This window comes from Trichoplusia ni, assembly GCF_003590095.1.
Source record: "Trichoplusia ni isolate ovarian cell line Hi5 chromosome 23 unlocalized genomic scaffold, tn1 tig00003606_group22, whole genome shotgun sequence".
NCBI lineage: Eukaryota > Metazoa > Arthropoda > Insecta > Lepidoptera > Noctuidae > Trichoplusia > Trichoplusia ni.
Window position 1 is genome coordinate 35,385 of NW_020799878.1, and position 15,659 is coordinate 51,043.

At 35.2% G+C, this 15,659-nt stretch overlaps 1 protein-coding gene and 1 pseudogene across 1 annotated transcript; both read right to left on the reverse strand.

Annotated features, from left to right (window-relative positions):
- Positions 1-4,975: 4,975 nt before the first annotated feature.
- LOC113506723 (transmembrane protein 245-like) lies at positions 4,976-15,651 on the reverse strand (the record flags this gene model as incomplete). Its single annotated transcript, XM_026889554.1, is given in 16 exon segments — positions 4,976-5,600; positions 5,917-6,088; positions 9,374-9,470; positions 10,022-10,172; positions 10,537-10,705; positions 11,022-11,096; positions 11,099-11,210; positions 11,714-11,778; positions 11,781-11,822; positions 11,825-11,880; positions 12,407-12,580; positions 12,764-12,780; positions 12,981-13,528; positions 13,650-13,878; positions 14,374-14,520; positions 15,460-15,651. Coding segments are annotated over 16 exon segments (2,430 nt in total), but the record flags the coding sequence as incomplete, so codon positions are not given.
- Positions 6,547-8,740, reverse strand: LOC113506722 (annotated as a pseudogene).
- Positions 15,652-15,659: the final 8 nt, after the last annotated feature.

Genomic DNA, 15,659 nt, shown 5'->3' on the forward strand with positions numbered 1-15,659 from the left:
TATTTAAAGTCTCATAGAGTATAGGTAAATTTTAAGTATTTGGAATGGGTAGCTAAAGTTTGAATATAGTTTTAATAGAGAGTATTTATTAGATACTGGTTTTAAATATGGCATTATTTGTACATGGAAATTACTGGGTCTAATATGTCTATAAGAAAATATATTGTTAGTTTAATGAGCTACCCATAAATTGTAGTTCAAATAGCAGAATTATCTTTTGCAATCCGTCCGTCCATGCGTATAACAGCATTAGTACACTTACAACATATATTAAGATTGGTGCAAATACAAAATATACAAAACACATGAACATAAAAGGAAGTTATTTAGCTTTAGCTATAATATGAGGACCCTTACCTATAAAAGGCCTTAACAAAATCAGCGACGGGGACTCGTATCGAGATAACAACTACTCAAAAAGCACCATTTTTAAACTTCATTCATCACAAACCTTGTGTTACAACAATTTTAGATAAAATTGTTACTAAAGGGTAACATTCATTTGTTTCTGAGTAACAAATATACAAAGTTCTGTATAACGTAGGACAGTACATTTTGGGCACGTTTTTATGGAAGCGCAGAAAGCTTACATTTTCTAAGGTTCATAATTTTCTAAGGTAAATAATTCTTCTAATATTCATAACTAAATAAATTTGGAGCAAATTAAATCAAGGTTAATTAATAAACGCAAAAATGTTACATACTTTCTATTGTGCCAATCAGTATAAAATTACAAAAATAAATTAAAATATTTTTTAAGCTTGCACATAACCTTTGCCTAAAAACCAGATCTTATTTTTTTAGTTTAAAATAAATAAATATTAAAGTACAGTGGCGACACCTGTTATAAAGTGTTAAGAGAACGTATTTAAATATAAAGCTACGCGACCAATACTATTAGATAAATTTCTTTCTCTTAGCAGTACACTGCCTTTCATACAAAAAGAACAAAATAAATATTAATTTTATTTCAAATACAATTAATGAATATAAAATAAGGAACATGCTGCTTAAGGATTATAATGAACTATGACAGACTTACAATCAATTGTATATAACTATTCCTTAAGTGTTTAGGGATAGCCACGGTTTTCAAAGCCAAAATAAAAATCTAGAATTATTGCAATAATATTGAATTAATTTGACTTCAACGCAATAAATATAAGGACTAGGTAGAAGAAAATTTCAGTCACTATAATGTTAAAATGCCTCTGTCTATTTCTATTCGTTTTATCACTACGGTATGAAATAGGTTGCACTTTAAAAAACATTATAACCTATCCACCGAATACTGAAACTCAGCCTATTATTAACACATTAAGTCCATCTGTCTCAATTTTTCACCTAATGGTGACAGAAATAGCGTATAACTTAAGGTGCAATTCCGTGCCATTTTGTTAGCCTACATCAGGTGCAGCTGACGACAGATTTTATCACCATACATTCCTTACTATGGTCGTATCCGCCGAGCACTTCAGAGGCAAACGATAGATGTACGGAAACGTACCCTTAATGATCCCTTATCCGATTGATGTTTCAGTATCAGGTAACATAACTAGGCAACTATTACATGCTTTTGTGCATCTATCATAAAATACTGCTTGTTTATAAGCTGCAAGTTGAATGTAGTATAGAGGTACGGTTTCGTTTTATTTGTTTAGTCGTTGTCATTATAATTATAATAAGTTAATTTAAAATAAAAATATATATTTCGTAAGTTTTGGCTACACATTGTCAATATATTAAAATATACAATTTATACTTATAAGCTATAAATAAATAGACAAAAATAAGTTAGTTTTTCGATCGTTCGATCGTTTGAGTTGATATTAATACTAAAGTGCATAAACAGTAATTGAAAGATAACATTGTGTTTATAAATAAGTCAACATAAGGGTCGTGAATAGCTTTGAATCTCAAGCGATTTGACAGCTTTGTATAAATAAGAAGGGACTTCGAATGATATAACCTTAATTCATTTAGATATTTTTTTATGATTTAAATGACGTAAATACTCTTATAACATTTAATAATTTCATATCAACGAAATAATTTCATTTAAAATCGGCGAAAACACCTTTTTGTTTAAATATTTTTATATTTGGTAATATATGGACAATCTTATTAAATTTTATTAAAACACTATATTTACTTTTTGAGTTAAAATTCCATAGATTGTGTCATGTATAAAAATAACAACATATGAGTGTTCAGACATCATTAAAACTCGGTCACATATAAATACTCCTGACCATGATAAAGATGTTTCTTTAAGGCAACAGTCCTTTTAAAGTGTTCTCTAACCATATAAAATTGTATTCAACTGCATAAAAATTGTATGTAAGTAGTAGTTTAATTTGATTATTTATTTAGCAACTGTCTCACGCGTATTTATCGTATTTTGGCGACCAGTTCTGGAGCTAAAGGAGACCTTAATTATAAGCAGACGCGGCGACGGGGTCGCGAGTCAAGCTTATGCCTTATCAAATAAATAATTATTAAAATACCACCAAGCTCTGCCTGAACACAATTTACGAGTTAATTGTTTAGACATTCAGGAGTTCTTTAACAAATAATCAAACAGACCTTGTCAATGGTTGTAATGAACAACTCAGTTTGATTTAATCTCGGGACAATTCCTTTTTTGAACAATATAATATCTTGTTAATTATTTATAGCCAACGACACAAACACCAACCACAGACACTTAATTTCTGGAGACAGATATATAAATCCTACATAGCTCACTCTTCAATCGTTACTCAATTTCGAAAATTCGAGTTGACCTTGAAAGGGTCAGTCAAAATACGGTACCACCGCTTCGTCCATCTGAGCTAGTAGTCAAAATTTTCTTGAGACATTAGACTGAGTATTAGGCGTCTGAGGTTTGCATGGTCGTTGTTTGATACGATACGTGTAAATAAGATACATAGACTAAAAGAGCACATTTCAGCATGCAGCTATTGTTTTAGACAAATACAAATGCCTTCTCTTTGGCATTTATTGAGATATAAGCTTACGACCAGCGATTTATTAACATACACGTATAACGCAGCGTGCGGTGTTTTTGGCGTAAATTAATAGTATTACAAGACTTAATACATATAAGTATTTTATATATAAAAGTGAGGATAAATTAATAGGACACATTTTCAAACAGTCTTTTACTTTTCATTGTGACAAACATTGTATGACCGTTAAAAGGCGCGAAAACTGTAGTTATCGTGTCTTATTATCTGCCACATACATTTCTGCACTGCCACAATTTTACAAGTTGCACTTACTCCAAGATTACAACTTTCCATAAATATAATCTCTTAATCTATGTGTCCCATTAATTTGTCCCGCTGTGTATAAATGGATGTACGGTGTACTACCTGTGCGGATAAAAAATGGAATCAGAAATAGCGGTGAATCTCTTTATTTCTCGCTCGCACACTATTTGCGAATATGCTTACACTTACTGGTATTAATCTTAATCTTATTTTTTTGAGATCTTTTTTACTCAGAGTATGATAATATATGATTACAATCTATCACGGTAGCGTGTCAAGCCAAGTTCAAGTAACAGATAGCGAGCAGCACCGTGTACACTACCCAAATGTAAGTTTGTTGTCGGTATGCTCTGAGCCGCCATTTCTAATCCCATTCTTCAACCGAACGGTATATAATTACTTTGACATTTCAACTGTTACATATTGCTAATACGAATTGACAAATGAGATGATCTCGTTACAAGTTAGTGTTCCATGCAAGCCCATCAGAGATAAGCACCGAGCCTGTAAAGAAATATCCATTTATTAAAGCTGGTTTATTAAATAATATAATATTAAAAAGGAGAAAGCATAGAGGTTAGAATATAATACATAGATCGGTGGGTTATAAATAGAAATTAGATAGTAGCGAAGTAATACAAGAAGAAATATATTTGGAAGCTGTTACTGGAACAATTATAAGTGACTGATAAATTTATTGACATGCAACAAATATTGTTAGAAAATGTCAATACAATAATGCAAGAAAACACAAATTTCACTTTATTTGGAACTGTTACAGTAACAGCTTACTATTTTTTGTAATTGGAAAGTTATTTAATATTAACCCGTACAAAATTGTAACAAAAATAATGTTTGCAACAAAGACCAGTTTATAGACTAGAAAATTATTAAAAAATAGTTTTAAATGCTTTTAATTAATATTAATAGTTTTATTAAGAAATCATAAATATTTATTAAATTACTTAATCGTGCCTTTAGTGTATCAATACTTAAGTATAATTAGCATGCATAATAGAACAAAAAGTAACGTGCAAAACTCAAACGATACTTACCACCAGAAGCCGAAACACAAGCATATTTATCATTGCAAAAAAGCCTTCAATGCAATAGCAATAAAAATTTAAATCGAATAGCACTCCGAACTTAGAAATGGTGCTTTTAGAACTTAGGTACGAAATACGGTGCACATATAAACAAGTTTATAAAATACACACCTTATCTTAAAAACATCCCAATAACGACCTAAATTAAAACATTAAAGAGAGTCATAAGTAGAGATAGCTACTTAGAGTAAAGAACACTAATTCGTGTTTACAAGATAATTATGATTTAAACATTTATGCATACATTTTAGAAGAGCAATACTTGAATTGTATACAAGGATATTCAAAACATTTTTGTAGGAAACCAACTTGGCACAGTCATGAATATTTTGTCATGCATTTTTTTCATCGTTATTTATTACGACGTAAGCTAAGCTTATTATATTTGAATTAGAAATATTAGTTTGGATATGAATACAATTTTATTGCCTTTTTAATAAATATTCATGACTGTACGCGTTTTAAAATACACTGTTCAACTGTTTTATTCAAAATTGATCGCAGTTTATTGTACATTATAAGATAATTGATCGCCATTTCATTAAAATTAAAATATTTAGTCATAACAGTATATTTTAATTTATATCAACCACTTGTCAGTTCGTAGTCGTTTACAAGGAAATTATAATCTCAATCAGGGGTATAAACTGAAAACTTAATTAATTTAAGGAATCAGCCGTAATTAACATTTCAAGGAATGATGATTTTTAACTCGCTTTGTCCACAATCGATCAACTTGTCTTTTTGCTATACATGTTACTTACAGGGTTGAACACATAACGCTAATATTAAATTATACATCACATTAATTGAATCTTTAGACAATTTGATTTATTCAGATTCAAATGCATATAATTAAGTAACACGACTATTCAAATTAGTCACGGATTTCTAACTAACTTGCATGAACAGAGTACACAAAATCGAATTAAACCAAAACAAACCTTAACACTAGAGCCTTGAGGTTGATTTTAATTTCACAGCAGTTTGTTCGATTATGGACACTACAACTGATTTCCCTTGTGTACCGCAGATTTACCTGACTCGTGAGTGCAATGCCGCCCTCTCCTCGGAGGGCGTGTCCCTCAGGAACGTGGACGACAGGTTGAGGACCACCATGAGGCAGCATAGCAGTAGTGGACCTAGGATAGCGCCTTCGGGACCCAGGTAGAATATTCCCCCGGCTATGGCTAGCCCAGTTACGTAGGGATGTCCGCCACTGGATACAAAATGAAACAGTAAATTTTCTCTGAGATCAGTCTTGTTTTCAAACATTCGCAATGTAAAATAAAATAAATTGTTACAGAATGAAACAGTTCTTTGATTGACTGAATTTTAAAATGTGTGGCACGTTATATTTTCAAGCCTTCTTAAGCAATAAAATGACACAAGTAATTATTTTCGTCACTTTTAAAAAATAAATGTCGCTCTCAACGTCTTTACTTTTCCTATATTTTGAATCAGATTTCTTAGTGAGATATTTTCGAAAAAAGGCCTAATTAGTCCACTCAACAATAAACAATCCCAAGCCTTACTCTTTAATCTCGGCGTAGACGGCGGCGTCTAGGAAGGCGATGGGCGCGGCCTGCACGATGGGCAGCAGCAGCGCGGCCATGGGGCGGCCCTGCAGCCACACGTCCAGCGCGGCCGGGATGCCCGCCAGGTACGGGCCCAGGAACGGAGCCGCGCCTAGCACTGCTGCTAGCACTGGAATACACCAAGGTACGTCAGGCTAGGCACTTGTTTTGGTTGTATGTTATTTAGCTCGTAACACATTTTATCGTCGATAACTTGCTATCTCCTGCACAAATCAACTATAGAATGGTTGGCAGAGATTGCAGAGAATGACTCAGACATTAAGCTAGGCATTAATTTTCAAGTCTTAACACTTATTAAGGTCTCGGATGGGACCTTAATAAGTTTTAAGACTAGAACTCGGATGCCAAGAAGTAGTTCTAAATAAGTGTATGTATATTATTTTTGTAAAATATCGAGTGGATTTTGAATGAAATTTATAAGCAACACTTGGTCTTCAACGAAGACTGATTAATTTTGGGACAAAGTTTTGACAGAGGTCTACAAATTATGAGTAAATACGCAAGGTGTGAATCTCCGTAAAGATAATGTTTCGTTAAAATCTGGATGGCAGTTAATCAAATTCAAAATTAATATAGCATTATTTAATCAATATAATAAGTAACAAAAATCAGGTTTTCTTTTTCTTATTGTCCGTAGGCCTCGGGGGCCGCAACTGTGCGTACACATACTTGTAGAAGTCTAACGCTTTTTGCCGATCGTACGCGACATTGTTCCTGCACTGGGCACCGACACACCGGTTCACATACTCTTCGGGGGGAGATTTCGGTTCTTCCGCAGGCCTTTTATGTGACGTACTCGTACTCCTTAACGTTTCGACGAAATCCTTCGATGAATCGAAGACTACTTTGATAGCAGTTCTGTTAGTCATGTTCAAATGAGTGTCTTTGAGTAGGTCATCTTTGTCTAGGGCTGTCATTGCAGCACTCGCGTCCCCGCGCGGGGAATTAGCCTGACGTATTAAGTAAAATGTTGGGGCCGGTTCAGTTACATCCTCATCGGTAGTCACTTCTTGATTATGTTTATCACTGTACAATAAACACATCACTTGTGGGTCCAGTGTCAGCTGACACATGTCACTGTCAATCAGTATCTTCACAATGTCAACCGGCAGGGTACAGGGCGCTGATAAACAAGTATTGTTATTAGAGTTGTCCAAAATTATGTTGTGTAGTTCCGTATTCGTTGTTGATGTTTTCAAGAATGCAATGTTCCGACATTTGCAATCTATTTTGTTGCCACTGAAGGTAACTGCGGTTCCGGCAGATTTACAACTGGCATAGTCGAATGTTATACCGTGTGGCTCAAGGCTTATAATCCTATTCTGCTTGAAAGTAAAATGCTTCTTATTGTTCCTTTTCCTTTGACACTTAATGCCGTTGAAAGCATTGGCTTTTAGTTTACTGAACTCATTCTGAGTTATGTCCGTGTGACAGATTTAAATACGAATCCATTTGCGTTGATTTCTTTGAATTTATTGCCGGTGACGTGTAAGTTATCTGCAGTTACGTTCAAGGCTCCGCTTTTATATCTTCAAAGGTATTTTCCGATATAGTGACTGAAGTGCCCTGCACAGTGATACCTTTAGATTCAAAGTTCTCGATCAGGGTGTTAGTGATAGTAAACATTGAGTCAGAGCTCATAATAGCCTCTACGGCTTGATTACGTACGTCTGTTATTGTAACGTTATCAAATTCAATGTTTTTTATACCGGTCACGTTATGTATCGCTTTAGTGCTAATCGTGTTTATTTTACTGTTTGAGATTCGAATACTTTTTAGTTTTGGAGCTCCTAGGCATTTTAGTTCTGTTAATGTTGTCGGAGACTTGAACATCCTCCTTGGTAGTGATATGATTGCTTTGACATTATCTATGGTAACTTCGGGTGGGGTTTGTAGCAAAGAGGTTGCGGACAGCGAGACGAATTCCAGTCTGTCGCAGTCTTTCACTTTAAACCGTTGTAGTTGAGAGGCTCGCTGCAGTATGGGACAGTCGAGCACGACTCGCAGATCATTGCAGTTCTGTACGGTCACGCTTGTTATGTGGTCTGTGTAGTAATCCTTTAGATGTATTATAAATTCCTGGAACAAAAAGGGCATCATGTAGAAAGGACTACGCAAGAAAGTTTAGTCATTTTCGTATAACTGCTTGAACAATTGACAATGATCAAGTTAACGCCTCCAAAAACGGCTAATAAATTTGTAAATAAGCTATATTATTACCAACACATGCCTAGAGGTATAAGCAAGTATACAATCATACTTCAAAACAGTAAAAAATATCACAATCAAGATACTCACATTGCCTGTCACACCAGCACAGCTGTACACCAATTCATTCGGCAAATTATTGACACAAGTCCACTCTGGGTCCTGACAACTGGTGAAGTTTATCCTGACGCTCAGAGCTGACTGCACAATCACAGCAAAAAGCACAAGACACCGGTGTGCCATCACAGTCGCACGTGACGCCGCGATCAATTGATTTGCACAATAAGGCGCGCAAATATACAATAAAAATGTCACACGGACGCAGACGCGCACATCATCCCGCGATAATTCACAGTTTATGACGTAAACACATTCATGAATTTTATCATGGAGTTTATTGACTCGTCTGGGGATTTTGTGTCACGATTTACATTGGTTTAGAAGCTTTAGCTTAGCTTAAGGGTTATAGGGTTTATGACATAAATAGTGTGCTAGTAGGTTTAGCTTGTCGTAGCTTGATGGATGGTGCAACCTTACGATTTTTATGCTTTAGAATGCCCAAGATTAAAAGTTATAGAAGGTAATAAGTAAGTAAGTTGCTAATATATAAATATACCATTTGGCAACAAATAAGTGTTAAAGGGCACAGGATAAGTCTGCATTTGTATTGCTCATAAAATTTTATTCTTTTATTTAATATTAACATTGACAGTTTGATTAAAATTTATCAAAAAAACTAAAATTATCTACAACTTAAAGCGTAAATAAAAAACAGTTTCACCATTGCCCTTTTTGACCTCTGATGATCTCATTACTGAGACCAAGACTAAATATCAAATATAATATAATTAAGTGAGAATATAATTAAATTATATTTGTAGCACAACTAATAGAAAGTAACAAGTATTATAATTATCATATCAGTACAGTACATGTAATATTATACTAATGGCTAAGGTCATGTTCGTCGATATGAAACTAATTTTAAACTGCTGTCCCTGGGCTTAATTAAATGAGGTCGGTTGACATTTGGTATATAACCATTGATATTTTTGATACGACCGGCAAAGCTGTTACGGTGCAATACGCGCCAGCTATAAAAGCGCACCAAAATGAATCGAAAAACCGACCGCCGGTCCGGCGGCCTCTGCAATCTCTAAAATAATGGTATTAAACTTTGACTTACCCGATGGCAAGTAGACAACTTTGGCTCCAAATAAGTTGTGAACCAACCACGTCCAGAGACCGTAGAACAAGGCCATCTTGAATGATGCCCTGAACACCTACAAATATCATCATTACTACTTATAGTGATCATTATGATGTAGGGCAGAAATGTGCAAAAGAGTGATTGGAAATTTGGAAGGCTTTGTACAGCAGTAAGGCTGACTGTCCATCGGAGCAGAGAAACGAAGTTATATTACTTAAGAGAAGCGATATTATGCAATACTATTAGTAAAAAAAAAAAACAATTTCTCCGCTCCAGTAAATAGCCAGAAGAGTATTATTTAATTAGATTTTGATGTTGAAATAAACATGACATAGAGTGTGGCGATATTTTTGAAAACCTTCAAATCTTATATTCTCAACCTTTTAAAAACTGCTATTAAGGTTTAAATTGCATGCTTTCAGCTTTCGAGTTATGAATATGTTTGTACAGAAAGCAAAAGAAAAGTATCTTGAATAAATCGTTGTTTTTAAATTTAATTTACCTCACCACAGTCTGCCAGCGCTTTAAGTAAAGATCAATATTATTATGATACCTCGTTTTTATTAAATAACATTTTCTCTGTTAAAAGTAACACTTGTTTGTAATGCTTAAAACTGTTCTTACTTGATTGATGGCAACAGAGAGTGCGATACCAAGTCTGGGACCGAAGTTAGGCTGTATCTGTGTGATGACCTCCACTGGCTTATAGAAAGCGTTGCTAGAAGCCAGTAGGTAGAATAGTGTCGTGAAGAACACCACCTGGTGGGAAAATGTGGTACAAATCTTTAAGGTGTATTGTCGTTGAGTTTGTTTGGCTGTTTTGTTACCGAAGTAAATGACAGTCTTGTTAAAAATAATCAAAATGACGATTTGATTAATTTTCCTTTCGTCAAGTTGGAATTACACAGTGATTTAATTTGCACTTGTTATTGCAAGTTTTTTTGGATTGGATTTGTTCATATTTAACCGAAAAGCTTTTCCTAAACCTTTCTTTTATTAATACCACATGGGATACTAAAGAATGGTATTCCGTATGACTTCTTTTAATACGAATTGATTCATCCTTCAGCTCGAAGGACTGCGAGGCAAATAAAAGCAAGAAGTGACGTCACACCACATACTCACCAAGTAATAAACATGTTGATGATGCACTGCCGCCGCATAGCAACAGCGACGTGAACGCGCCGACGGAGCCCGCCAGCAGAGACACGTTACTAGCTAGCGGAGCCCAGATGCTGGTCGCTATAGCACTTAATGTACCCACGTTAGCCTGCACCCATGTCACTATGCCAGAGTAGTCGAACATACCTGCTTGAGGAGAAATCTAATTAGCTTAGATATTAAGTTTATGTTTATATATATTTGTGGTTTTTAGACATTTATTACATACCATTCTATTTCAAGAACAAACTAGACTCCGCCATAATAGTATACTAGCTGAGCCCCGCGGTTTCTCTCATGTTAACTCGCTCGCGTAATGTACAATTGTAATGAAATCGAATTCGATTCCTTAATTTTTTATTTTTTATTGCTGGCAACTCTTAATACTGCTGGTAATTTGCCAAGGTGTCGCTCACACTTAAAAAACATCAAAAAAACTACGACATTTTTGTTATTATCTCACCAGGAGTATTAGAAACATCGTTGACAAAGGAGTCCCAAGAGTCCTGTATAGCTGAGCCGTCGACTTGCGGCCCACAGTGGACGCGAAGTGCCCCGACACCCAGCTCTGGTACACGCGGTCCATAGCTCAAGATCTGTTGTTCAACGCGATTATCTTCTCCGGGTCACCTTCTTTGAGGATGCTTTTAACCTGGATTTAGGAAGAAATCATTAAACCCTCTTAAAAAAATTAGTTTTGGCTGTCAATTTTCGATAAATACTGAGGTGCGTCTGAAAATATTCGTGGATCTGTACAACATGTTAAATTGTTCTAAATTATACATATTGCAAGGAATATCCCATCCGTGCATGGTAATGAACGAACTCTTTAAGAAAACTTAATACAGCTGCCACATCATCGGTATTCGGTTATTTGTGTTTGAAAGTTCTGGTTCTGTGAAAGAGTGTTAGTGATTACGTAAATTTAGATTCATGCACTACGTGAAAAGTTTTTCCATACGGTCCATCATTTTGTGACTATGATATGATATGAACACTTACTATTTTCTGAATCTTTATTTAGTCCGAAGAAGCAGAAAAGGAATATTTGTTAAACAAATAACATTCGTTCACACATTCAAGTGTGTAAAATGGTAGGAAGGACTTAACTAATACGTTTTTAGGGTTCATTATGATACAAAATTCGATGTTTACTTACCGCTGTTGAGATTCCTTCCTGCCGTATGTGTAAGCATTGTCAATAAGTGAGTCTAGCTTTCCTCCCAGCCTTCCGGCAAGTATGCGTGCAACTCACTGTTCTGACGTACGTGCTGTTTAGCAGACTACCGCTAAGCTGAACCACTACTATCGCTTCCGAGTATTCTGAAAATATTCAATAAGGTATAGCGATCGAAAAAAAAACGAATGGAATATTTAAATGTTTATTACACTCCGTTATTTATGTGTCTAGTGGAATTCAATAAGTAATAAAATAGTTTAAATGTATGGTGATGAAAATCTATTATTAGTATTCAAGATCAACGCACAATTGAATGTCACCCTTAGGTGTTATGCTGTTTTTATCATTATTAAGTGCAATAAGGAGCGAAAAGTACATTATTTTTTCTCTTTCTTAATAAAATACGACTCCGGGTTTCATAAATATTTAAGTCCCATGCACAAAGACACCCAGACTCAGGACATTCATTCATTCATAATACACACACGTTCGTTTATGCGGAGATCGTACCCCGCGACACGAATATAGCTTTACTCTCCGTCCAGTCAAGAACATTTAGAACCTCAGTCAGCCTAGCGTCATTTATAAACCCTATCGCAAATTACGATTCATTAAAAGAAAATTGTCTTAATCAGTCTGTTATCTCTCAAAGAAAAATATTTAATTTTACCTGTATAAATATAAAAACGGTGGCCACAGCCAGGAACAATATGAGTCCAACGATGACGATGCAGGATGACACGGTGTCCACCGAGCTGTAGGCCATGTCGCGGAAGCTCGAGTTGCAGAGGCACGCCATCTTGCCGAGCCCGCGCACGTGGGCCGGGAGCAAGGCTGATTGCCTGTTGATATACCGACATTTTTAAAAGGTGGACAGTGTGATGATTGACTTAATCAGTGTTTAAAATTATTTTAGAAGAAATCGGTTGATTTCATAAGTTTTGAGGATCAATTTAAAGCAAAACGGCTAGTTTTCGACTTAGGACGTGGAAAAATGAGTTTTTTTTGTTTTACGTCAACTAAGCCTTGAGTTAGCCCAAGGCTTAGTTGACGTGGCAGACGTCTTTGGCATGAACAGATCTAAAGTATCACTCTCTTGTAGGCAATGGTATAAAACATTCGTTCTAAATCCACTTCTTTTTATACTTAGACCTATTTCTCTAGGCAAGGCTACAAAATAAGAACACCAGTCTAAAACACAGGTTTAAAACAGTTTTTGTTCCTTACCTCAACTTCCACAACACTTCACTTCCCCATAACATTATTGTAATGATTTTCAAAGAACAGCCAACTCCGAAATATTAACAGCCTCTTCAGAACATGGATAGCCAAGAAGAATAGAGTCACTGGGAGAAGCCAGATATGCTTCCAAACAAGCATACAAAGGCATCCGAAGAAAAGGAGCTTGAAGTACAAAGCTGTTTCTTCTTCAGTGTCATAGCTATTCTTTATGTAATTTTCGTCTAACGACCTCTGTTTGAAGGCGGTAAGGAATCGGATGTCGGACTTCAATTTCTGATTCGATGACAAAGGCAATGCAGACAATGTTCTTGTCTTAAACAACATTTTAGCAGTCTTGGAGAACTTTGTATAGGATCGTTGGTCGACCAGCTTCCCCCGTTTCGTTAAAGTATCAGGAGTGACAGGGGATGGAGTTTCTTTGTCCGGTGTTGTTTCTTGTTCACTAGATTCTATTTGAGATTCTCTTCTAGTTTCTCTTCAATTTTTCCTCGATTTCTTGATCGGAGAAACTGCTTTGTGTAATGCTAATAAGATAGATGCTTCTGGATCTGCAAATGGAATTTGTAGGCGTATAAGTCTGGCATGGCCAATGGGGAAGGTTAAGGGGATTGCATGGTTGAATGTCAAGGTCAAAAGAATAGTCAGGTATAATTATGTGAACAAAATTACCTTTCTCCAACAATTTCTTATGTATATCCAGCACTTCTAAAGCAAAGCCGGTGATACAGATTCCCTGGAGTAGTGCAAATGTGTACACTTGCAGGGAACCCGTCAGACTTGCTATGAAACTGGAGACGACCAGCCATAGTAGTTGTGACGTCATCCGGAAGATATTCGCTCGCTGTGGTGTCCATAGGATGTAAACGCTGATAACGTATGCCAGGAATATTGTCAAGGTCTAAAAAAAGAACATATTTTGTGTACATCTATACATATCTATACTAATCTATATCTATACTAATATATAAAGCTGAAGAGTTTGTTTGTTTGTTTGTTTGAACGCGCTAATCTCAGGAACTACTGGTCCAAATTGAAAAATTCTTTTTGTGTTGAATAGACCATTCATCGAGGAAGGCTTTAGGCTATAAACCATCACGCTGCGACTAATAGGAGCTAAGATACAATGGAAAATGTGAAAAAAACTGGGCAGGTACACCTAAATCATAACTTATATCTTCTACCCACGGGGACGAAGTCGCGGGCAACAGCTAGTATCTATATAAATTTTTCAAGAGGGTAGTAGTAGTAGGCCTTGACAGGCTCTTTAAGATAACGATTATTGAAGAGGGCTGTTAACAAATGTTGTCAATAGATTAGTGAACAATAACTGTTGATTTACCCACTTATATATATTTAATATTTAAAATAGAATATTAAATAGATATTAACTTACAATATAAGAACTGCAGACACTGATGAGCAGTGTCGTAGAAAAGCTGATGAAACTGCTGAACTGCCAGAACAGGCAGACTAGACTCCTTGGCACAGAGTTGTACAGCCATGGTAATACAAATATTGCAGAGAGCAGCCCTATCACAGTCTGTAAAAGAAACATATGCTTTACTCCCACACAAAGGAACTTTATCCCTGTATTCTAGCCTCACACACATTCAAGACATGTGCACAGGTGGGCAAGATCCATAACTGGCATTCTAGGGTCTTAAAAATGCTTGTCCTATGTTGGTTTGGTGTGGTGACTTACAATATGGCTATCCATGAATCCAAATAATATTATTGCCTATCTTAAATCATTAAGACCAAATTTTGAGAATTTCAATAGATTCAAAAATTCAAAAGCAACATTGCTAATAATTTAACATTCAAACTTCAAACAGCAGTACTAGTTTTATGTACAGCACACATAGCTTAAATAGATATAAATGAAATAATTCTCAATTTGACACAAGAAACAAGACTCAAAAATGATGACGAGTTCAAAAAGCGATAAATAAGCAGCATTGTCTTTCACAACAATTTTATATAATTAATTTGGTTGAAAATTAACATAATTGCTATCCTACACTGCATCCCTGTAGCATGGATATATTTTATTACATTCTCAACATGAGATAAGAACTATAACAATGGTTTACGCATAACCGTTACGGTCAGTTAAAGTTACAAATTGACTTCCTCATGTGTTACAAATTTTGTGATAAACATGAATTTAACTAAAACCTACAGAAAATTAAAAAGAAAACTGGCAAAATAAAAAAGAAGCTGGCATTAGCAGTGCTAATGCCAGCTTTTGTTTGTTCTAAATTTAAACATATGAAAAAAGGAATATATCTAAAGAAAAAAGATATCTATTACACACACCTACAAAAGTTGCTATTTTTTTAATGAGTGATGAGCTCAGAATTAACCTTTTTATAATCATGATTTCATTGACAATGAAAGCTTTAATTCTGATGAAGTTTTGCTTGAATACGGATTCAACTACTTAGAATTTGAATGTAGTAAATGCATCATGGTTTACCTTGTAATGTTCTATAAATTGCTGCCCAACTGTGTCTGAAGCAAAGTTAACCACATTCACAGGTATTACCATTAATCCCACTATCACAGATGTGTTCGATTTTTCAAGATCTCCAAACCATGACTTCAATTTCTTTGAAAGTTTATATTTAAATGGATGAAGTAAGGACCCCACTAGTAGAGCCCAGAATAATGGTTTGA